This window comes from Cheilinus undulatus, linkage group 12, assembly GCF_018320785.1.
Source record: "Cheilinus undulatus linkage group 12, ASM1832078v1, whole genome shotgun sequence".
Taxonomy (NCBI): Eukaryota; Metazoa; Chordata; class Actinopteri; order Labriformes; family Labridae; genus Cheilinus; species Cheilinus undulatus.
This window is the reverse complement of record NC_054876.1, coordinates 30824451-30850511: the sequence shown is the minus strand read 5'-3', so window position 1 is coordinate 30850511 and position 26061 is coordinate 30824451. Positions and strand designations below refer to the sequence as shown.

Here is a 26061-nt window from a genome sequence, read left to right as displayed (position 1 = left end):
TTAGGTGTGTTTTCATTTTATTTTTATGTTTAACAATTTCATTATCTATATTTTTGTTTTGTTTTACTGTTATATTTGGTTATTATTATTAATATTGTTATCAAAACTGATAAATCTTTCATTTAAGTGAATTACAGTTAATCATAAACATACATTTTATTAATTTAATATCATGACTGTGTATGCTTGATATACTCTTCTCTTTTTAATTTAATTTTTCTATTTAATAATTTTTCTCTCATATAGTTAATTGTTCTCTTTTTTGAAACACCCAAAAACTATAAATGCTAACATCTCTTTTGTATATTTCGTAATTAGTAATAAATCAATCTTTTAAAAAACTGTTGATATAAGACATGTAAGGCTAACTCATCTAGCATTAAAACTAAGGGTGTTTTCTTGATAAATAACTTCTTAGACAGTAGGATAACAGTACTCTATAGTGTGGTTGGATGTTGCAACAGGTTTGGAAAAAATAAAAGAGCAATCCAGTGGTACATTTTCCTAATTTATAGAAACTTTCAAGGTATAAATGTAAAATTGGGGTGATTTTTGGTCAGTTTTATTATACTTTTGTGTTTAAAACCAGTTTTTATTTTCACAGTTAGCCTTATTTCTGCTCAAATAAATGCAGACATTTCATTACCTCTGCCAAGGAGGTTATGTGATCGGCAGGGAAACATAGCTCAAAAAGTTATGGATGGATTTTGATGAAAATTTCAGGAAATGTCAGAAATGGCATAAGGAAGAAATGATTAGATTTTGGGAATGATCCAGATCACCATCTGGATCCAGGAATTTTTTGAAGGATTCTTTACTATTGGGAGATAGGGCTAATGGCGGACACCTGCACTCTCCGGGCGCTTTTCTAGTATTTATGATGTTTCTTACATTTTCTGGTGGATATATAAAGAAAAATATGGTGTAAATAGTGAAATTAAAAGTGTCAGTTTAGTCAGTTTTACAACAGTGTTAAAGTTTTATTAAACTTAAATTACATATATCAGTTCTTATTTTTAATGTGAGCTTTATCGCTGCTAAAAATCCTTTCGTTATACAATATTTGCGATTAATGTAGGTGTGTTGTTGGAAGTATAAGATACAACCACTGATATCATTTCTTATACAGTATTCTGAAGCCAGTCACATGTTGCCTCTAAAAGGGGTCAGACTCTAAAGGCAACCTCACCATGTCTTGCAAAATGAATATTTTGTGTTTAAATATTTTTATAATATACAAGTACCTTGATAAAAGTATTGGGATTTCCACCAATAATATTCAAAGGCTTAACCTTTTTTTATTTCTGAGTAATTCTAAGAGAGCCCTCTAACCGGTTAAGAGAGTAACAGAAATAAGCAGGAATATTATTTTAAAACTAGGGCTATTGAAAGATTTAAATTTTTTATTGTTTTTAATCTCAGAATTTCTGTAGTTAATCTGATTTATCGTTCCCTTTTCAATAAATTTTAAAATTCCACTATTTTGTGTTTCAAACCTTTCTTAGTCTTTTTTTCTACCTTCGTAAATTAGAGATAATTGACTTCCTATTTAGATACAGACCTGCTTTTATTGGTATATCAAAGATTTTAACATGAACTTAAATGCGGAAAAAGGAGCTTGTTATGGATTGAAAATGAAATAAGAGAACATTAAAAAGGTTCAGATGACTCTGAGTTGTCCACTGAGCTGTCTATATTTTTTTTAAAGTAAAAAGAGACATTGTGGAGCAGTGGTAAACTTATTTTACATCTCTGTGGTTGCAGGGCAACACTGTCATGTCTTCACCAAAGTGTACTGAAAGAACAATAAAGCCTAAAATAAAAAAATAGTGAACTAATTGTGGACCTTGATTAAATGCGATTAATTTGATTAATCTTGACATCCCTATTTAAACACAATGAATTGAAAAGTATCTAGGTATGAGAAACTTTGACAACCTTACTGTGCATTTTAAAGGGAGGGGAAACAATGTCTTATTGGTGCAACATGGTACATAGTTTGAATATTAACAACCACCTCAGAGTTAAGACAAGGTGATTGCTATGTTACAAAGTGTATATCAGAGAGATTTGCCCTTGTTAAGATAAAGTAAAATGCATTTATGGAACAATTTGCATTTGCAGATTAAAAACATTCATGTGTAGCTCCATGCTGGCTACAGAAATTGCCTCAAACACACTTTGAAGTTGCCTTATGGATTGTTCAAACACTCTCCCTGTCAAATAATTGTTCAAAGATAGAAGCTGTCCCGCTCCAGCCCCCTATCAGCCACAGAAACAGCAGGTCTCTAGTATCACACTGATTCTGCTCCTTATCAGCACTCAGCATGAACAATTTTCTACTAGAGAAAGCATTCTGAAAGTCATGCATCCATAATCCTGGACGATAAAGCCACAACTTCAAATCCCAGAGACAGCCCGAGCTAAACCAACAGAGAGCGTTGAAATCCCTGAGACATGTCAGTTTTCTGTGTCAACAGCCCTAAAACCAGGTGACAGTGGATTTTCTAATGACAGACGAGGCTAAGAATGTTAAAAACAGGCTTTGTAGTGGGCACCTACACTTCCACAGCTGTTTTCCTAACTTCTCTGAATTACAGGGTACACTCAGACTGTATGTTTTTTCCACCATTCTGCAGAAACGTCTATTACAGTGTAGAAAAATCATCAAGACTGTGAAAGGGCTTGGCCCCTGCAAACCACCTCCTTCAATAATAGATGTCAGAGGAAGGAGCTTCATAAAAGTATAAACCCCTGACTCCTAGCTGGGGCGAGTCTGAAACCTCTTAGGTGGCTTCCTGTCATGGCTGCCTCTCCTTCTTCTCTTCAAACAAAGAAACGCAGACGGAGAAAATGTATGACAACTTTACATCAGAAGAAGTGTCTTTCCGAGAGTTTGGCTCTACTTTCAGGGAAGAGCTCATCTTTGAAGGCTGGCGACCTTCTGTTTGATCGCACAGAAGAAACGAGGAGTGAAGGATGTTCTCTGGATTGCGGTGACGCAGCCTTGAACTTGAGGACCTTGCAAATTTAAAGTCAACACTGTGAACTGGGGGCACCATGTTCATCAAATATTTAAAGAGAAAGCCTCATGGGATGTGCCCTGGAAATAGGCACAGTAAATAAAGAGCCAGGGATTGTCTCTTTCACCTGACTGATTCTTCTGACGAGCCTGTTTGCTCTCTCTCAGTCACTCTCTCACGCCCCTCGCCTCATTCTTTATTTCTCTCATGCCACATACACCCCCCCCACCCTCCCCTCTGCCTCCTTTGCACTCTCCTCCACTTTACTTGCTCTCGCTCGGCCACCTCTTCTGCCCTTTTGCCTCTCTCTCTAGCCGCCACTTGTCTCATCCGTGCCGTCTTCTCTCAAAGACTGCAGCTGCACAGTTGTTGTCAGAAGTGTCCGTCCCCTGCACGCTGAAGAGCCATTTCTCGCCCTGTGTTCTCAGCCCTGCGTGTGCTTACACCAAGCTGTGGTGGAGCAGGTGAATTCCCTTACTTGTTTCTTTAATTGCCGCTGCATGACATGAAATACTGCATTGATTGCGTGATGATTCCTTTAAAACCTCAATCAGAGGCACTGTTGTCTTGATTTGGCCTTCATTATGGACCAACAGGCATGCAAAATGATTGCCAATTCATCTCTCTAGCTGCATATCTTGCTGAATATCTTTGTGAGGTATTTATTTCCTTAATTAATTTCTTTAGATGCAAAATGGCCACAAACGGTTTAGAATACAACCGTCCCAGCCAATCCATGAAAATGTGCTCCCACTCAAATGCCATCCTGTCACTAAAAGGTCTGCACTGACCTTTTCACACGATCCTCTACTTCTGTCCCGCTTCATTTAACAAACCACTGTAGGGAACATCGGATGTGAACATTTCTCCGGAGATGCAGAAATAATAAATTATTCATCTCAAACCGTCTACAAGACGTTTGCGTGAAACATCAGCCCCTAACTTCGGTCTGCTAATTATGATTTGATGAGCAAGGCACATCTAAATCAGGCGCCACAAATTAACTATTGAAATTCCCTAGGCTGCACTTGTCTCACATACGAATAATTATTACTCCATAAATTAAAACCTTTGGTATGCAGCGTGAAGCTTTAATCAAAACACACAAGTCTGCAGCAGAATTTTAACTTTTCTCTGAGGTTCAAGAACCAAGATTGTTATTAATTGATTATCAAAAGTGATGAGAAAAACATTTACAAGCACAAATATTATGATTTTGAAGATAATTAAAGGGCATTTAGTTCGCATCATATTTATACTACTGATATTTTTCATAAAAGTCTCAAATGTGTGATAATTGCTTTTATACCTGATTTAATTTTTTACACTTCTCACTCACACTTCCAATATTCAGTAAAAAAATACCAGATTACACTGAGTTTTAGCTGCACAATGGAAGAAAAATTGATTTCAAGCTATAAAACACAAATAATAAGGCCTGTTTTGCTTAGAACCCCCTGAAAAAGTGGTTCTTAACAGGTGGGAGGGGACCCAAAAGTGGGCCGCAGGGCTGTTGACAGTGGGTCTTAAATGTACAACATTGGTTTTCAAATGAGGAAAGTCTTGGTGTGCTGTGGGAATTTGTACAACAATAATGTAATAAATCAAGATACTTTTACATGTGTTTTCACATGGTATTGTTAATACTATAATGTTGTTTTAACAAACTGCAATATCACATAAAATCTAAATGTCAAAAATTTGAACAACCTTTAAGAAAATGTATTTTTTCCACTTTATTTCTGGTGTTTTCTAACTGTGAAAAATGACAGACACAAAAAGTTTTAATTGGCTACAGCAGATTGCTTTCTAGTATACATAGGGCTGATAAAGCTGAAATGTATCAGCTGGAAAAACATAACTTTTAGTGTATATTTGCGTAAGGCAAGGTATAACTGCTGATATTTAAAGCCAATATATAAATGTTCAAATCTGTTGATATGAAATGTTTCTAACAATAAATGTAATTTTCTTACTATATTATATAAATATCTAATAGAATCTTTACAACTTTTATCTTGTCATCTTGGAATAAATAAGCTTGTTTTCTAATGAAATGTTGTAATTTTTCAAGATCAAAAGAAAAATGTAAGTTATCATGGGAAAATGAAAAATAATGAAATGTGAATGGATGCATGTCCTCCCAGGGTTTGTTCCATGTAAAGTCCAAACTGCAACATTTTTCACTGGATAAACTTGAGTAGTTTAAAGTTTTTGAAACCTGAGTTGTGATATCTCATAAAGGAAGTGGTGGTAGATCCTCAGAATTCACCAGTATAGAACCACAGCCCTAAAACACATGTACGAGATAGATGTACTAACTAATCTGGATAGTGCATCACGGTTCCAGTGCAAATGTCAGTTAACTTCATTTTTTTGTCAATTCAACCATTTTAAGTTTAGTCTAACTTTTAGTATTTAGATTAAAGTAGTCTTTAGTTTTAATCGCATTTAAGTCATTTCTTATTTTCATACTTTTAGTTAAGGCTGGGCGATCCTGCTGAATTGAATTTCCTTTTTTCCACACCAAAGTCAGTTTACAATTTAAATTGATTTTCTTTTCTGATTTAAACTAAAATTACAAAAACAAAAGGAACAACTCCAACAAGTTATGCATTTATTTCATCAGTAGCGTTTATCAAAAATTAACTGTGTTTCTCTTAGTCAGGTTAAAGTTTAAACTCTAAACTTGTCTGTAAAAGTGCATTATAGTTTCAGGGGACAGGGGTTATTTACATTCACACTCAAACTAAAAAATATTGATTTGCCTAATAAACAGATTTGAGATCTTAGTGCTGATATATCTTTGTGAATATGCAAGAAAACAATTCCATAAACAACAAAGCAACTTCATAAGAATTTTTTATTATTTCTGTATTTGTATTGAAATGCTTGTTATCTCCACAAAAAAGATTCTAGGGTGAGTAATATAATTCAATGTTATAATACAATTTAATGTTGTCAGGATATTCCTCTTTTAGTTTCAGAACAATGGTTATAAATGAGCAGTGTCTACATTAAAGATGTAACATTTTATTTACAGGGTTTTCAAAGATAACATAAAATCAAAGTTTATGACAGTTATTATAACTTTTGGTATTAAAGCAATTAATAAAAAAAAAAAAAACAATTTTCTTGATATTTAAAAAAAAATCAATTAATTGGAGAACTTTCCCAGCCCTACTTTTAGTCTAGTTGGAGTCAACAATAGTCTTCTGTACATTGTAGTCTTTACTTTTAGTTAAGGTATTAAATTCTTTAAAATGATAGTATTTGCCAAATAGTAAATTTAATATAAATATAGAATACTAATAATAACGCACAATTAATACTTTCACTGATTTAAAATATACAGATGAAAATAGTGACATATCTTGTATGAACAGTGGAGAAATATCACAATGTTTCAAAGTCCAACAGTCCAGCACTAACATTTTTGTCTTGTTTACGTCGCCTTATAAAAACTTGACCTCCTTTTGTCAGTTTTTCATCATAAATTGTATTTTTAAGAAGTCTTAGTCCAGCCTCCCTCATAGAGAGAAAGGTAGTCAAAAAACATTTTCAGCCATAGATGACAAAATTACCCCTGCTCATTCCAAGACCCTCAGAACAGGAAATGTTTTTAAAATATTATTAGGAATTTAGACCCATTACGAGCAATGCAGGCCTTATTTATTGTGTTTTATTTCTTGAAATAAGATATTTACCTGGACTTATCACATGAATCTGGTTTTAAATAAGTGTATTTCAATATTTTTGACTTCAAACTAGATGGAAAAGGATTTGCTTTGACTGGTTTGTTGCATTGCCAGTCGTTAAAATAAGCTTGTCACAATTTTAAGCTATTGGTTGTTTTATGGTTTCTCACCACTCAATCACAGAGCACCTTTTTTCAAAGCCATTTTATAAATAAAGTCATCTACATTCAATGTAAGGATCATGTGTTGTGCCATGTTTAGAGTTTTTCAGTTCTTACCTTGGCTAAATGTGTCGATGGAGTTGTTTCCTTGTCCCAGGTTGATGATGTAACCGTGCTTGGGCTGGGTGGTGATGTGGAACACCAGGGAGGCTGGGCTGCTGTCTCTGTCTTCAGCCCTCAGCACTTTAGGGCTTACGGGGAACCCCAGGTGGCCTGTAGCCAAGGTCTTCAAAGTGTGGGCACCTTTATTTGCCACAATCTGGGGAACGCCATTGTCGATGGCCACAATGGTGATTTTCATGGTTTGTGGGCGCCTGGTTTCAAAAACGGTGTCCGGGAAAACGTAGAAGTCAGTGTGTGTGCCATCAGTGACAGTAAAGGAGAAGGAGTCTTCTGACGATTCAGTGCCGTCATGTTTGTAGCTGATCAGGTTTTCATTGAGGTCTTGTTTGGTGAAGCTGGTGACAGGCCTGGACTGGTTGTAGAGGAGTTTACCATGAACAGGAAGCTGGGTGATGGTGAATTTCAGCAGTTTCTCAGCTGTGTCCTGGTCCTCAGCAGTGAGCTCAAATGGTGTAATGAGCTTATTTTGCCCCTCTGTGACCAATAGACCATTCACAGTGATGACAGGTTTCTTATTATCAACATCAACGATGGAGACTCTGAATGTCCTGAAGATAGGATTGTAGCCATCAGTGACTTCAAACTCAAAACTGTCCATTTTCACTTCATCATCTGATGTGTGGATGTAGTAAATCTTACTGCCAGCCAGCTGGAGTTGAGTAAAGGACACAACAGGCATCCCAGGAGTATCTGTGCACTCCAAGTGGCCTCGAACAGGGGCTCGTGTTACAGTGAAAACTAAGTTTTCATCTGGGCTGTTGAGGTCAGTAGTGCTCAGAAGATCAGTGGTCAAAGTCACTCTGCCACCTTCCCTCAGGGACACACCTTTACTGACCACATCTGGGAACACCATGTCAATACTGCCAACAGTGATGTAGAAATAACGATCAATCAGTGGGTTCATTCCATCTGTTACATCAAACTTCACCAAGTCTCGGATGCCCTCCTGTCCGTTGTGCGAGTAGAGTATAAGCCCAGCATCGATTTCTGCTTGAGTAAAATTCATGCCGAGTGTGATATTCTCAAGAGTCCCAGAAGGGCTTATTCTCTGCAGAAGACCTTGACCTGGCCCGAAGCGAATTATAAATGTGAGCATACTATCATCAGAGTCTAAATCTGTTGCTTTGAGTACTTTGTTGTTGATCTCTTTGGTCTCTCCGATTTCAACCTCCAGGCCATCGTTAATAAGCATTCTCGGGGTCTCGTCATCAACAGCGATGATCAAAACTTTGGCTGTTTGCTGCACAGAGTACTTTCCATCAGTCAAAGTGACATCAAAGCTGTCCTCTGTTGTCTCCGAGTCATCATGCTCATAAATAATACTTGATGCCTCCTTAATCTGCTCTAAAGTGAAATTAGTCACTACAACTGAGCCTGTGGGTAGCTGGTTCAAAATGGCACCATGTTTTGGGGGTTTGGAAATGATAAACATGAGCTCCTCTGGTGGAATATCAGCATCTGCACCGTTCAGAATAGGCGTGTCGATGACTATGTTCATCCCTTCCATGACGACTATCTCTCTTAGATAAATTTCAGGCTTCTCATCATTTGCTGGGATGATGACAATTGGGAAGAAATGGTTCTCAGAGAAATTTATGCCATCAGAGCACCTAAACGTAAACCTGTCCTCCACCGGCTCTACTCCTTTGTGGATGCTCTGAACATAGTAGATATTCCCCTCCCTGATGTCTCTGATAGTGAAAGCACTGATCGCTGTCCCTGACCTGGACTTTTCTGAGCCTGGGGCTGGCGATATATTCTCCACATAGCCGGCAGTCGGCTGGACAATGATGGTGCAAAGGATATCACCCGTTGGAGTGTCATTATCATCAGCGTCCAAGTGCTGAGGGCCGATGGCGTATTTCTCCCCTTCAATGACACTGAATTGAATCCCAACTCCAACCTCAGGGGCCTGGCTGTCAACAGGAAGGATAGTGACTCGAATGTGGACTCCGTTGACCTTATTGCCACCTACTGTCCATTCATCGGACATGTCTGTGAGGGTCAAATTGAAGCCATCCTGCTGAGAGGTGAGACCTATCTCCCCTCCGGTGTGTGCGTACACGACCACCCCGTTAATAATGTCAGCCTGTGTGAACCGAGAGGCAGGCACTCCTTTGACCAATATTTCACCCATAAGTGGTGGATCTTCCACTATAAAGGTCAGCTGGAGGTCATCTGTGTCATCATCATGGCCTTGGATGACATTTGTAGTGATTTCTGTGGCTCCGTTCTCCAGCACATCCATATGAGAGCCGATTGTTCCTGCCGGAAGGCTGATGGTGGGAGTTTCATCATCAATGGGCTTTACATTAACCTTTACAGTCACGGGCACAACATGGATCCCATCGCTTACATCCAGCTGGAATTCATCACTCACTGTCTCCTCTCCACTATGGGTGTATGAAATCTTCCCCACTTTGATTTCCTCAAGCCCGAAAACCCCGTTTTCCTCTAAGTCAGTGAAAGCAAACTGGATTGTGCCATGTTTAGGGAGCTGGCTTAACGTGAATGTAATCTTTTCCTTCTCTGTGTCTAGATCTATAGCCTCAAGCTCAGCAATACTGATGATGTGCATTCCGCGTTCAGACACGGTGAAGCCAGTGTTGGTAATCTGAGGGGGCTTGTTGTTGACAGGCTGGAGGAAGATAGTAAAAGCCCCTTCAACACTGTTCCCAGCCGTGTCTTCAACAGTGTAGCGAAACTGTACAACGTGGGCCGTAATTCCAAGCTCTATATCTGGGGGACTATAGGAGATCTTGTGGTGGTTGATTTGAGCTTGTGTGAACTCTGTGACTTCGGTGTCGGGGCTGTCTGTCAGAACCAGAGACCCAAACAGAACTGGCTTATTTTCATCTGTGTCAACAGGGGGTTGGATAACTGTGTATTTGAGGTCACGATCTTCAGAGTCCAGATCGGTGTAGCGCAGAACTTCTTTGCTAAAGTGCGTTAGCTTGTACTCCTGCACCGTCATCTGCAGGGTGGTACCGGGGAAGAGCTCAGGGGGGACGTCATCTATGGGTAGAACTCGAATTATGAAAGCATTCTCTCCTGACTCATTAGGGGGGTCGTTGTCATCCTGAACTGTGAACACAAACTGATCCATGATGGTTTCTGTGTTATGGGGGCCTGTGTGCTTGTAGAAGAGCTTGCCGTCTGTTATATCTTTCTGGAGCCACTCTGTCACTTCTTTCTCGTATACTTCATCTTCAGCGTTGAACTTCCAGGACGAGGGGTCTTCCGGGGCATCCGACTGCCTTAAGAGCACGGTGCCAATGGTAGAAAAAGGAGGTACAATAGTGAACTTAATAGTTGAGTCCTCAGAGTCGATGTCAGCTGCACTAAGCATAAGCGGGGATATTGGCATCATTTGATTTTTGAACAGCACCAGGCCGGTGTTAGCATTTATAATCGGCGGCTCATCATCAGTGGGCACGATTGTAATTGGGAAAAGGAATTCGACCTCATTTTTCCCATCTGACATTTTAAACACAATGTTGTCACTGTATGTGTCACTGCCGTCATGTTGGTACACAACAACCCCAGTTGCTAGATCAGCAGGGGTGAAGAATTTCCTCTGTGAGCCCAACACCATGAGGTCCCCATGGCGCAGCCCATCCACCACCGTGATGGTGACAGAGTCCAGGTTGTCTTCATCGCTGATCTCCAAGTTGTGTGCGCTGAAGAGAGGCCGGGATTGCCCTTCATAGAGGAGCTGACCTGTGTTGCGTGTCACGACGGGGGCTAAGGAGTTCATCGGCTTCACAACTATCATAAAAGCGAAGGGGTCTGAGACAGCGCCATCTGTGTCTACTACCTCAAACTCAAGCTGGAAAATCCTCTCTGTGTCTGAGTCCAGGGAGGGGGGCTTGTAGGCGATTTTCAAATCACGCAGGTCTCTTTGGTAGAAAGACGTGATGGGGAGGTTTCTGTCATCCGTGCTGACTATGTAGCCTTCCTCATATGACAGGGGAGAGGTGATGTTGAAAATAAGCTCATCTGAGTCTGACTCTGCATCCTCAGCAGCTAGCATATCAGGAGTGAGAGCTGTCATGACAAACTGGCTGACCTCCATCATCATCATGGACACAAAGCTGGGTTTAGGCGGCGTGTTTTCTTCTCCTTCTTTGATACGAATCATGAGGTGGAAATACTCTTGTTTCACTAGGTTGCCTTCTTTATCGTGCAGCTCCACTACCATGGGTACATAGTCTCTGTTAGGGGACTTCCGGTCAAACGTGTGCTCGTAGCGGATGTCAGCTTGTGTGAATTCATCACAGTCCATCATTTTGGAAAGTTTTCCCGCGTCAACGAGTCTTCCATATCTAGGCAGCACGCTGCCACTGGATAGAGATGTCACCTCACACTTATGAGAGTCTCTGTCGTAAGTAAACTCTAAAATCTTCTTATCGATAGGGTTACTAGTCCCTTTGAGAGAATCGACAGTGAGAGGCATGTTTTTGGTGAGCAGCTCAAGCTGCGTAAAAACTACTTCAACCTCCATCATGAACGGGATGATGACTGTTTCTGTCTGCGCGTCATACCTGAGCTGCAGCTTCACTCTGTCCTTAGCCGGACTCCTGGAGCCGTAGTGGGAATATGTCACATCATTGGGGCCGAAATCACACGGAAACTTTTTAGGAGAGAGATGCCCCGGTCTCTGTGAGAGCGGATCGTTATCCAGCACAGTGATGCTGCACCGGTCTCCAGGCTGCGTCTGAATCACCAGATCATTGATTGGATCGATGAAGACCGCTCTCCCGAAAGGCACGCGTATTCCGTTATTCGCCACCAAGATTGCATCCTCTGACAGTTCAGATCTCAGCGCGTAAAATAATCCATCGCTGTCAGGCTGCGCGAAAACAATAGCTGTGAGTGAGAGGCAGAAGAGAAGTCTGTGGAGCATCTTGGCAGCGGATGAGATCCAAAAACAGTCACTCTGCCAAAAGGAGGTTAAAAAACGCTCCCGTCCTCCTCTTTTTCCTCAAAAAGGTAAAATCCCCAAAGTGTTGGGAGTCAGCTGGATGACTACACGGTACTTCCCATGCGTCTCTCCTCACGGACCCTCATACTCAGCGAGAATATAGCGCGCAGGATTTTTAACTTCAGACACTTGAGAGCCTGCGTAAAAGAGCCACCGCCCACCTCTGCGCATATTGGAGGATTTTAAGGGCTTGTTATCTCAGGGTTAGCGCCACTGGGCAGAGCTGCTGACAATCACAGGGAGGCGGGGCTGTGCGAGGTGCTGAAGAGCACACATAAGATTCATTACACATAGTGCAATTACAGAGTTTCTCCTGTTTTGTAAGACTTAAAAAGAGATTTGGAAAAAATGAACACCCTGAGAAAAAAAGAGTTGTTCATGCTCTTCATAACACACATCTATGTGCATACAGACACTGATGAAATGGAGAGAAACGTCCAAATTGTTTTCCAAGGGGAAGATTGGCTTTATGTTTTATATCACTTCGGAAGGAAAAACTCTAAATGTTTGGGTATTTCCCAGTTTGATAAAAATGTTACACTCTCAGTCATAATAATGCACACCAGCCAGATGATTTATGCACTCAAAGGTTATTTTTGTCCTGAATTTTTACACCTCAAAATATAGCTCAAGGACATCCTATTTGCTTCACTGCCTAATTGCAGTATTCATTTTCTCTACTATGACCATATATGCATCATTTTTTATGTCTTCACTCTTTCCCTCTTCCAAGAAATATCCCAGACTTTCAAATAAGTTAAAGAAGCTCGTCCACTGAGCACAAATGATTCTGCACATCATGACACGTCCATGAACTCTTGACAGCATGGAGCACATCAGACATCCATTTTGGTCAAAATAAATCGTACACAATACCTGAAGATAGATGTTTCATTTTTCCTGGAGTTTTACATTTTCACTTTGGCTATGGCAAGACCTTGACAACAAATGACAAAAAGAAATGGGTTTGAGTTGGTTCAATTTATGTCTAGGCAGGCCACCAATAAGGGAGGATAAAGTGAGAGCTTTCTGGTGCCCAGGCAAATGGAGGGTTTGGGGGTATGCAAAATCATACACCACTGAAAAGTTAATCGGTAATAACCATATTTTATATTTCACATAAATAATAATCACTCTTATCAAAAAAAAAAAAAAAAAACCAAAACAAAACATTATTTTTTATGCTGGAGCACAGTAACCCATATATAATATGTACCCCACCTTTTTAAAACAGGATTACCTTTTTATTTGACATGTTAACAATGTGGGTGGGCCACAAATGGGATAAAAGTGATAAGTAGGGGTGCATGGAACGACAGGCCAAAATCGGTATCGGCGCCGATTTCCTTAATTTTAGGAGATCGGCGATCGGCTGATCCTTGTAAATAAGATCGGTGGATAAGATCGGTTTCATATGCCTCTATGTACTAAAATGTGAAAAATGAAAGGCTAAAGGAACTGATATAATTTAGTAGTTTGGACAGCAATGCTTTAAACTTTCATTTATATTTGAGAGAACTACCTCGTGTGCAGTTAAAACAACAAGTTTGTATTGTTCCACGGGTATTGTTCAATGTTATTCAATAAAATAAGATTGGAACATTGAAGGTGTATGCTGTCAGTTATAAAAAAAATCGGTATCGTCCAAAATCGGAATCGGCAGGTCAGGCTTTTTGAAGATCTGTGATCGGTGATCAGCCAGAAAATTGCAATCAGTGCACCCCTAGTTAAAAGATGCAAATTTGGGCTTAAAAGGGAAACAAATGTGGCAAAAATGCAGAAACAGTGATGAAGAGAAAAGTTAAGAAAAAAATTAAATAATTGTATAGTGAAGGTGAAAATGGAAAAATGGGTTAAAAGTGGCCAAAAATAATGAAAAAAGTGGTGTAAAGTGGCAAGAGTCACAAAAATGGATTAACTCTTTAAAGCCAATTGTATTATATTTGATACACAGTTTTACATTCTATCTAATCAACACGATCAATAAATGACTAAAAACCTTTTAACCTGTTAAATGATAAAAATGCTCCCCAGTGGATTATCAATTCAAAGATATTTGTAATGTAGCAAATGCAACGACAAAAAAGTATGCAAATCTTTATGGCAATTTTTCATTTTTTTTTTGGATTTCATTGAAGCTTTAAAACACATCACTTCCAAAAAAAAAAAGAGTATTTTCTGACAATCATTTTCAATATCAGACTTTCAAGGGTTACAAGGAGCCAAAAACAGGATAAAAGTGGTCAATCTGGGTTAAAAAAGGCAAAAAAGGGGAGGAAATTGTAAAAAAGGAATAAAAAAGTGGCAAAATGGGTGGCTTAAGTAGTGAAAATGGGTTAAAAAGGAGTAAAAGTTGGTCAAAAGATGCTAAAGCGGGTTAAACAGGGAAAGATTTGACAAAAATGAGGAGAAAAAGAGATAAAGAGAAAAAATAATGTCAGACTTCACATCCAAGAAATGTCAGGGTACCAAAAAAGAAGAAAGAAGGAAGCAGACAACTTAAAAGTAATTAAATTGTTACAAAATGAAGGTAAAAAAGGCCAACTTAGTTAGAAGTAGCAAAAATTGAAAGTGAAAAATGGTTAGAGAGGAGCCAAAAATGGATTAAAAGTGGTAAAATGGGTTAAAAAAGGCAAAAATGGATAGAGGATGTTGATAAGTGGAAATTGTGGAAAAAACATCATCTAAGAAAGTTTAGAATTAATCAAAAATTGGTTAATAGATGCAAAAGTGGGTTCAACAGGGAGACAGATGTGGCAAAAATGGGCAGAAACGGGATGAAAGGAGTTAATAAGTGACATAATTAAATTATTTGAACACCAGAACCTACAAAAAACTTGAAACTCTTTTCAGCTCCAAAAGTGAAGTAACCATTAGCCATGGTGTTAGCACCAGTTCTACTGATCCAACATGCTCTGATATCTTCAATAAATCTCCACTGGGGAGGGCCAGTTCACCAGCCAAATTTGTGGGCAGCCCTGTGACTAAGATATGTATAAGATCTAATGATTGGCCAGTTAACTTTTTGGCTTTGGGCTATATTCCCTAAATAAAGGGACGCTGTCATTAGTCTGCCTGTAGTTGGCTCATTAATCCCCTTAATGCTCCTCCTAAGTCGCTCTAACCCCACACTTCCTGCACAAAGCTGAGGGGGAAATAAGCTGAGAGAAGTAAAAGCAATGTTTAGTTCCTATTCATTACAGATTTATTAAATTTGTCGCTTTGTAGTGAAAAAGCACTTAAACATGGGCCTTAGAAACATGTTGACCTCGCCACAAGCAAGAAAAACAGAAAGTAAAAAGCTTCATTGCAGCTGCCCTTGTCAGTCCAGATAACATTTAAATTTGATAAAATCATCCTGGAGGAATTCCTGCTGAATTCATCCCAGTCCAGAAGCAGAAGTAAAACCAACAGAAAATCAAAAATAAACTACGAAGAAAATATATTTTTTAAATTAATTGTTGGCTGTCAGAGATTTAAAGAGGTGCAAATGCTGACTTGACAATGAGGCTTGACTTGGTGGTCTTGGAGGAAGGGGTGGTGGATTTAAGAGGCAAGTTGAAGCACATATGAAACCCAAGTCATGACAGACTCATCCCAACTGCTACTATTAAGTTTGTTTCCTCCCTTTGATATTTCAGCATGTTTGCAAAGAGGTTTGCCGCAGCTTTCATGACTTTTGCTGCCACTTAAAAAAAGGCACGGTTGCGAATTATTTCACCAAACATGTGACCAGCAGATGTGATTGAATATAGGTCTAACGTTTGTGTAAAATGCAGGTGATTGCAGAGGAATATGGTGTACTTTTAGGAAACTTTTAGAAGTAGAGCGTGAGAAAAGTGGACCTCTACCAATTCATGCAAATGCATTACGAGGCAGATTCATAAAGCAGCTGTGCTTCCATTGGAGGCTCTTTTTTTCCCATGGAGCTACTTACAAGTTGTAAAATGTTTCACACCGCTTTTCTCCAAACCTGACAGCCTGCGGTCTTTCAAATCCTCTCACATAAGCCCGAACCTTAGAAGTTGTGCAGCTTGTCACTACATTTTCTCCCTGGCTCTCCAGCAGCACCACCCATGTTTAAAATGCCAGGTGATTAGAGGCTTTCTGGTGCCTTGTTATTTCAAAGAACATGGCACTGTGTGCTTTTCCAGCTGTCATACTCTTTATAAGTGCAGGAGCATTCTTCTTGTGCCTTTAAGTGAGAGAAAGCATCCGCATAGATGCACTCAAAAAGGAGTGAGTGTATTTAGAGAGATTGTGAATAATGAGGAACAGACTAATGAATGTTTTCACCTAGAATTTAAAACAAAATCCTTTCTTCCAGCCGAATTGTTTTCTTTTATAATTAAAAACCCCTAAAGAAATCTATATAAAGGTATCACAAACACTTCTTTGCAAGAAATTCTCATTATTTTGGCTCTGTTCCTATCTGACTAATTATCCCTGAAAATCTGGCTCATCCTCACAGGCTCCGTGAACTCACCTGCTAAGAATTCCAAAACTTTCGTAAAGTCCAGCGTCAGATGGATGACATATTCATAAAGCGAGGGGAAATAGGGTTTCCTTCTGCAGAGCAGCTGCTTGGCTGTGATAAGGCCCCTCATGGAGATTCAGGAGTTCGAGCTGCATGTGAATGATCCAAAACTGTGAGGTAATGAGACAGTGTGGGGGTTAGGTACCATCAGATTCACTGCATTTGCATTACATCCATGCATGCTCAAAAAAAGAAAGGAAACATGAAAGCCTATTTGCTTTAACAGACATATCATGGTGTACTGGACTCACATCTACAAGTCAAAGTGGAAGGATTTTTCTCAAACATTTTAATCAGCTGGATTTTTCCTGGAGCTCATTCATGCAAATCAAATTTACATATTCATGTGATTCTTTTAGTGACTCTAAAATGCTCCTGATTATCGTTGTTCGGCCTGTAAATGGAAAAAAAAGCAGGTTTTGTGATCTTTGGTTAAATGTTTTTATTGGTTACCAGGAGGTGAATTTCACAAATACCTATCAAATAGTCCCAAAATAACTGTTAACCAAACGATTTCTCCCTGATCCACCTGAAAATGTGACTGTTCCACTCTGAGGAAATTAGATATTTTTGTACACACACAAACACACACACAACACCCACACACTTTTATTCCCAGCAGAATAAAGAAGTAGGAATTTTAATGTGAACTGCTGTGACAAAGCTGAGGGGACATTTTGTGCTTCAGAATTCTTTCTTACTTCTCTAATGTGCTTTTACAGACGTCCAGCAGGGTTTGAGCCCATGAAAAAAAGTCGGTTCAGCATTTTCACCATTCAAGGAGATTTATGACGTTGTGTATCATGACTGCACTGAGCTGGATGTACGCTGCTCACTTGATTTTTTATTTTTTGTTAAAATATCATCCATAGTAGAAGTAAATAACAAAATCTGATTTATTTTGGAGCATGCAGTGAGGCATGGGGAAGGATTTCTTGCCAAAGTAAACTGAACACACACTTGTGCCTGACTATTGTCATTGTATGCAACTTTATAGATTTATTAAAGCCTATTTTTACTGCATTATTGCAAAACCTAGGCAATTCCTGCCATACTATTTCACATACAAATCATTTGATAAGTCTAGAACTGACAAGTTTGTCTTTTATTTGTGTTTGCGACTTTAAATGTACAAAATAACACTTTTACTTGAGGTTACAAAATCAAAAGAAGGCCTATAACTTGTGAATCACAACATCTACATACTTAAAAACCAAGACAGTCTTGCTGCAGACCATTCAGCTGAGATGCCATATATCTCAGAATGTGAGTACATGCTAAAACTTTCAAAATAAAATCAGATTAAACTTCTGGGGTTAGGATTAAGGTAAGGGTTATGAACACCAGTAGGTGGGAACCTGACCTGCAAAACCAGCCTGACCTCCATGGAAATATTCTAATGCAGCCAGTGAAGCTTATGTAGCTCTGTTAGCTGCGTAAACTACATAGCTAATGGAGCTTTTGCTACTTGCTAAAGCTCACTTTGCAAATTCTCACAGTGCTCAATCTTTTGTTACTAAAGCTAACTTATCTACATTGGCTTATGTAGTAACATTAATTATGTAGCTTCCATAGCTATGCAAACTTTGGCTAAAGAGAGCCCCCGTATGTGTAGCTAATGTAGCTCATGGCTAATATAACTAAAGCTTAGCTCACAAAGCAGCTACATAAATTTTGTATCTAAGTTAGCTTTAGGTATGTTTGCTTAAGCTGTCATTGCTAAAGCTAACTAGGCTATAGAAAACAAAGCTTCACAGCCAACGATGCAATGCAGCTAAAGCTAAGATATGCAAGCTTTGGCTAAAGAGAGCCCCCGTATGTGTAGCTAATGTAGCTCATGGCTAATATAACTAAAGCTTTGCTCACAAAGCAGCTGTATATAAGTTAGCTTTAGCTATGTTTGCTTAAGCTGTCATTGCTAAAGCCAACTTAGTTATAGAAAACAAAGCTTCATAGCCAATGCTGCAATGTAGCCAAATCTAAGCTCACAAAGCAGCTATATAAGCTACACAGAAACATTATCTCGAAGCTACTTTAGCTTTAATTAGTTTTCTGAGGCTCACATTACTAAAGCTAACTTATCTGCATTGGCTTTTGTAATGTTAATTATGTAGCTGGCATAGCTATTTTATCTTTAGCTGAAGCTAAAGAAGCTTCCTAAATTACTACCTCACTATGACAATGGGACAGTTGAGTTTTAGACAGCTGAATCACGATATGATCGATGTGTGTGAGTGAGCAGAACCTCTAACTGAAAGAGGATGCCACAGACAAAGCTGGATCCCTAAAGAAGACAGACTGTGCACCCACTGCAGCCAGCAGGAGGTGGAAACAGAGCTGCACTTTCTAATGATCTGTCTTTAACGCTATGACATCAGAGACGAGCACGTTTCACTTTTCACCTGCAAACAAAAAGAATTCACCTGCATGAACAAGGATCAGAAGCTTCTATATCTGCTGGGTGGAATGCAATGAGAATTATTGTTATTTCAAACAATGAATTGTTTTTATGTCCTACCATTTGCCATTTATATTTGTATTCAAACATGTTTTTATCAGTAATATAAAATTGATTAATTTGATTTGCTGATCTTTGAAAACTGCAAATTACAACCACATAAAAGAGACAAAATTACAAACAAAAGTGACACTGAAGGCATTTTAATACAAGTGAGCTATGCAGTGGCCCAGGGAGTCATGTGGAAAGGTTTTCCATTAACTAAAAAAGGGTTGTTATATCTTTTCTTGAGTTTCATTCTCATTTCTTATACAGTAATTCTTTTTGTCAAGGGATTCACATTTTTAATAATAATACTTTTTTGCCTTTATCTGCCAGGACAGCTAAGAGAGTGGGGAGTGACATGCACCAGATATCTTCAGGACAGGAAGTTTAACCCAGAACCAGAGCAATGAGGACTGTAGTCTCTACATGAGGGGGCAGTTCTCCCAAATGAGCTGAACTGGCACCCATGAGGTACAGCTATTAACTTCAGTGAGCCACAATCTAATTGGAATGCAGTTATTTGATTTCCATTTTAATAGAAGACATTTTTTGGCAAAGGCCATGCAGAATTTCTGAATTTGGTAGTGAGTCCAATTTTTTAGGGTTTAATTAGAAAAGTTCACCATAGGCAGGTTTCTGGCTCAGTTGGAAAGACAATATTATAAATGTCTGAAATAGTGTCACATATATAGAAGCCCAATGTGGGCATACATCCATGAATTTAATGGTACACCATTTACCCATGATTGCATCAAAATGACAAGCACAGGGCTGCCCGTTAAGGGGATGGGTGTTAATCTGTGGTAGTAATATTTTATGTTAAACCTGAATGATATCAAAGCAAAAAATATTATTTTATGTACTTATGCTGTAGTGTATAGCCTCCTTCAAAATGTAAACCCCTTTACTTGACACAGAATTACCTTTTTATTTGTAATGTTGACAATGCGGTGGGTACACTGAAGTAACCCTTTAGGAAAGTAACGTCAGACTTCATAGCTAAGAAGAAAATCTTCACCAACATCAGGATCCTAGAGTATAAAAAAGAAGAAAATGAGACAAATTTATGGAAAAAATAAAAAATGTTGCAAAGTAAAGGTGAAAAGTGTCAAAATTGGTCAAAAGTTATGAAAATTGTTGCAATTAAGTGGTGAAAAGTGGTTAAAGAGTGTCAAAAATTGGTTAAAAGAGGCCAAAGATGGGATAAAGGTGGTAAATATGGGTATGGTTCGAATCCGGCCTGTGGCACCATTTCCTGCATGTCTCTCCCTGCCCTCTTCCCCGTTTCCGAATCTATCCACTGTCCTCCTATCTGTAATAAAGGCACGAAAAAGCCCAAAAATAAATCTTTGAAAATAGGGGAGCAGGTGGCCCAATGGTTAAAGGCGCTCCCCACGTACGCGGGCGGCCTGGGTTCGAGTCCGGCCTGAGGCCCCCCACTGCATGTCCCTCCCCCACCCCTGACCCTGCCTCTGATTCTATCCACTGTCCTCCTCTATCTAATAAATGCACAAAAATAAATCTTTAGAAAAAAAAAAAAAAAAAATATATATATATATATATATATATATATATACAAAAATTGGTTGAAAATGCTGAAAAGCAGTAATGAAAGCAGCAAAAATGGGTTAACACTGGCAAAAATGAGTGTCTAAAGTAGTGAAATAAGGTTTAAAAATTAGTAGATGAAAAGATGCTAAAGTAAGATTATGTAATTTATATGAATTATTATTTTCATTTAGTTATGGCATAGAATATAGCCTTTTTCAAAATGTAAATACCTTTTATTTAAAAAGGGTCAAAGGGGGCAACAAAAACATTCCCAAATGGGTGAAATGTTAAGAAAGTGGCAAAAGTTGTTTTAAAGTGGCAAAAATAGTCAGAAAAGGTAGTGAAATTGGATTTTAAAAAGCAGCAAAAGGAGTTAAAAATGGCAAAAATTTGTTCAAAATAGCAAAGTTATAGGGGTTTAAATGTGACAAAATTGGTAAAAAGTGCAAAAAAATTTGCTGAAAAATGGAAAATAAAAGTGGCAAAAATGGTTATTAAGGGGAAAAAAAGGCAGAAAGTGATGAAAGGGCAAAAAAGTCGTGAAAAGTGACTGAAAAAAAGAAAAAGATTGGGCTAAACGGGTAGTGAAATGGGATTTTAAAAGTAAAATAAAACTAGAAAAGCACTTGGAGAGCGCAGACCTCCACCATTAGCCCTATCTCCCAATAGTATAGAATCCTTTAAAAAATTCCTGGATCCAGATGTTGATCCGGATCACTCCCAAAATCTAATCAGTTCTTCCTTGTGCCATTTCTGACATTTCCTGAAAATTTCATCAAAATCTGTCCACAACTTTTTGAGTTATGTTGCTAACTAACAAACGAACAAACCCACCTGATCACATAACCTCCTTGGCGGAGGTAATAAAAAGCGTGAAATCTCAAATAATAGCTAGGAAATTTCCATGTTTTAAAACTAAAATGTTTATTTAACCATCATGCTTTTACATTTTTCTTTGTATGATACTTGATAGATTTGACATTTTGGCAACTGATAATCCATTGGAGGGCATTTTTATCATTGATCAGATTGTATAAAGAAGGCTGTTTAGTAATTTTAGATCCTTTTGATTAGATAGGAGACTCAGTGTGTAATACGATACAAAAGGCTTTTAAGGGGTTAAAAGTGGAAAAGATGTTTTCAAGGTAGCATAAGTGTGTTGGGGGATGTAAAGGGGTTCAAATGTGGCAAAAATGTGTAAAAGGATACAAGAATGGCTAAAAAGTGCAACAAAAGAGCTGAAATGGCAAATAAAAGTGCAAAAATGGGTTAAGAGAGGCAAAAACAATAGGCAGAAAGTGGGAAAAAATTGGTTAAAAGTGGCAAAAAAGGGTTGAAAAGGTAGTGAAATTGGATTTTAAAATTAGCAAATGGCAAAAATGGGTTTAAAGTAGTACATATTTGGTCGCTGATGTAAAGGGGTTCAAATGTGGCAAAAATGGGTAAAAGGAGGCAACAATGTGTAAAAAGTGTGCAAAATTGATTTAAAAGAATGACCAAAAAATTGGGAGAAAAAGAGGTTAAAAGTGATTAAAAAGTGGCACGGATAAATAATTTCACCATCAGAACCCAATAATAGCTGGTCACACTTTTCAGCTGCACAATGAATCAGCTGTTGGCTAGGACACATGCTAGCACCAATGCTACTGATCTGATACACATACACTGATACTTTCCATAAATCATAACTGGGGAGGGCCCATTCTCTGGGTTTGTCAAGGGCCCAGCTAACTCTGTGAGCAGGTCTAATGATAAGGAGTGAATTTCTTGAAGTCTTGAGCAAATGACTGAAATTAACTTGTTGTAACAGGAAAAAATGCATGGAATATTCCCTTGTCAGGCTTCCGTAGTGCCATCATTCCTGTTCTCAGACATTAAAAAGGAATAATAATACAAATGAATGGCTACATGCCCCGCTCTTCCTGGTGCAGACCCATCACACAGCTGTTGCTCTCAGTCTTTCAGCGCTGAGTGTCAATAAAAGGGGCCTTTCCCTTGTCACTCTCCGCTCTGTCCTCTTAATCTCCCACACAGAGAACAACCTGCTGCTTCATGAGGCAGCCCACGCATAAAATCAACAACCCCACGTACAAACCCACTGATTTTACCCCTCTGCAGAAACCAACCTGCAATTACATCCTGTCTGGGTCAGCTTGAAGACGTTTAACAGGAACCCCCCCATTCATGTACGCATTCCCACAAAGACATTCAAACAGATACCCACACTCACATCTGGTCCAGCTTTGTTCCCGTGTTATACTTTGTGCATTCAGCAGAACACACCAGGAACTGTTTCTGAGCACTGCCGCCGCTCTGTAATCATCAACACAATGACCGTGTGAGTTTACACAAAGTGGCGTTCTGGTAAACGTTTACTGTCTGGTGAAACTGCCAATTTGTTCCTGCGTCTCACGCTCATTTGCATCACAAATGACAACACTGCTGTGGGTTTGCCTTTCAGTTAAAGGAACAAGGTTATCATTATGAGTAGAGGAGAATTGGGTAAATATCTGTTATTTATGTGAATCCTTTTCTACATTAATTGGCTGGAACATTGTGAGAAAACACAGACCTCTGACAACTTCCTTGACCCTAATTTTAGGCCGAGTGGCTACATCAAACTTATCCACAGTCTTACATATTGCATCTGTTTTGACATCAATGGCTTTTAACTTCTTTCATGCTCCTCTATACATATATAATCACTTGTTTACAGCTGATGTGTGGGACTTTTTTCTCGGCTGGTGGGCTTTGCGACATATCCCCTCACAGAGCAACTCTCTATTTCATGTGATTTCACAGAGCTGATGAGTCTAATAAGGGACATGCCTGCCACACTCCATCACACATCAGACAAAGCTCTCAGCCCTGCAGGCACAGTCAATTTGGAGCTGTGGATGTCAGCCGTGACAGCTTTTCTGGACGTTAGCATTTGTTACAGTACTTTTACAGCATTTTCTTGTTACTGAGATTGATGTTATGGACCAAAGATGAAAAGAAGGAGAAGAAAGAGATGCAAAAATAAATCCTTTTAAATTTTGGCCTTAACTGTCTTTTGATTTTACATAAACCTTTTGGAGTGTGAATGCAGATAAGAAAAGAAGGCTTGTAGAGAAGAATAGCTGAGCCAAAATACTGCAGAGGAAAGGGGAAACTTACTCTGAATACATGTGTATAGTTACAGGGTAGAAGCACAAAACCAACTCAAAACATGCTGCTGGTTATTTTTGTCATTCAGTAATACCAAAAGATTTAGTTTGGCTATGAACAGAATAAATACCAGCTTGAATCCTCTCTGTAATTAAGAGGCAGAGCCGTCCTCACGATCTCCCGTTTGAAAGTCATGCAGTGATATTGAGCAATTATTGTTCAAAAGACTACTGCACTCTGGTGGTGAAGAGCAGCAAAAGCATGCAAGAAGTAAGCTCAGTGGTCACCAGGGACCATTTGAAGAAATGTTACAAAGATTCTAAGAGCCATGGATCCCCTTACAGGTTAAATTTGATCCTGGTCATAGGCCATTCAGAAGGAGAGTTCATGAGGGGAAAATATACACAGCAGAACCGCAAATTTAAGCAAGTGAGTGAGTCTTATTTTTCATTTAAATACCTATAATTATGCTCAAAGGCAGTCTTATCTTCAGGCAAAGGTAGGTTACTGCTTAGGACCTCATGCACCAAGGGCCTCAAGACATAGTTATCATGGTCAGCATCAAATTTGAGGTACACGCCTAAAACTACTTTCAGTCATAAAGGGGTGTAAACCTGAAAATAAATAAGGAGCCAAAAGGGAATAAAGTGGTGCCATAGTACAGTAGGAACAAAAAGTTGAAGGTTGTGAAAACTTAAATTTTGTTAACTTACAAATCCAAAATACCCCATTCAGCTCTATTTTTCTGAGTCAACAGAACACATTTTTGGTTTTAAGTAAGCGGTACTCAATCACTTTGAGTATTTTTTGTCATTGTACTTAAATTATTTGGCAATCATCCTTTAATCTGCAGTTTTCCAAGAAAGCCTTTGGGCCATAGACACTTTGCACCATGAGTGAAGTTATCAACTCAGTTAGAGAAGTTCCGCCTGTGGGGCAAGGATATTATAGTTAACTAAAACTAAGTAACTAAAATTAAAATTTGAAAATTGTTTTAGTTATCTGAAACTAGATAAATAATTCACTTTACCAAAAACAAACTAAAACTGTACAGTGCGCTCACAAAAACTATCCATTCATCCATTTTTTATACCACTTATCTCGTTGGGGGTCACAGGGGGCTGGAGCCTATCACAGCTGTCACTGGGAGAAAGGTGGGCTACACCCTGGACTGGTCGCCAGTCAATCACAGGACTGATATATAGAGACAACCTACGTCCAATTTAGAGTCACCAGTTCAACTATCAAGCATGTTTTTGGTGGTGGGAGGAAGCCAGAGTACCTGGAGAGAACCCATGCGATCATGGAGAGAGCATGCAAGCTCCGCACAGAAAGGCCTGACTGGGAGGTGAACCAGGGACCTTCTTGCTGTGAGGCAACAGTGCTAACCCCTGTGCCACCATGAAGCCCTCTTACAAAAAATAACTAAAAAAAATAAAAATAGAGACAAAATATCCTTAGTTTTAGTCTTTCAAACAACCATACTAACTGGAACCAAAACCCAAGTCTGGGGAGTGTAAAATTGCCTGAAATGATTGGTCAAGACTTCACACAGTAGTAGGTTTATGTGTGGAGTTGTATTCAAACATTATCTTTAAATAAATAAAATGATGAGTGAAGAGTAGCCTGTTTGAATATGCTGACATGTATCTGGAAAAAAATACTAAAACTAACAGTAAAACTAATAAAAACTAAATTAAACTAACAAACCAGCAGTAAAAACGAAGTAACACTAAACTGTGATTGAACACATAAGTTGAAAACGAAATAAGAATAAAAACTAATCAAAAATCCAAAACTATTAAAACCTTGCTGTGGGGAGCAAAGACAAAACAGAATCAATGGCATAGTGAACATAAAGGAGGACTTCCTGGTTTCAGTTGATGCTGCTTGTAATCTCTAAAATTGCCTACCTTGAGTGGCGTGATTGTTCAAGGTTAAAGCATGTGATAGAAATAGGGAAATTTGCAGTTGATGAAGAACATGTAGCTTTACGAAAAGACAAACATGTTGAATTGGATTTATTTTAAATTAAACTCAAAGTATGATTGAGTTGTAAAACTTAAAATGGCTAAATACCTGCCACAAAAGAAACTAGAAAAGCACTCAGAAAGCGCAGACTTCTGCCATTACCTCCATCTCCCAACAGTGAAGAATCCCTTAAAAACATTCCTGGATCCAGACAGCGATCCAGATCGCTCCCATAATCTAATTTGCCGATTACTCCCTCCCCGGTGGGGTGGAATCACGGTGATGCAAAGCATTGGCTTC

General features: G+C 38.8%; 1 protein-coding gene across 1 annotated transcript in view; it reads right to left on the bottom strand.

Moving 5' to 3' along the window:
• frem2a (FRAS1 related extracellular matrix 2a) overlaps positions 1 to 12220 on the bottom strand; it is a 119405-nt gene extending 107185 nt beyond the window's left edge. The window contains exons 1-2 of the mRNA XM_041800867.1: positions 12130 to 12220; positions 7000 to 12048 (exon numbers count right to left, since the gene is read on the bottom strand). Of these exons, the coding sequence (XP_041656801.1) occupies positions 7000 to 12048; positions 12130 to 12220 (5140 nt within the window). The remainder of the gene's footprint in view (positions 1 to 6999; positions 12049 to 12129) is intronic.
• Between the last annotated feature and the right edge of the window lie 13841 nt (positions 12221 to 26061).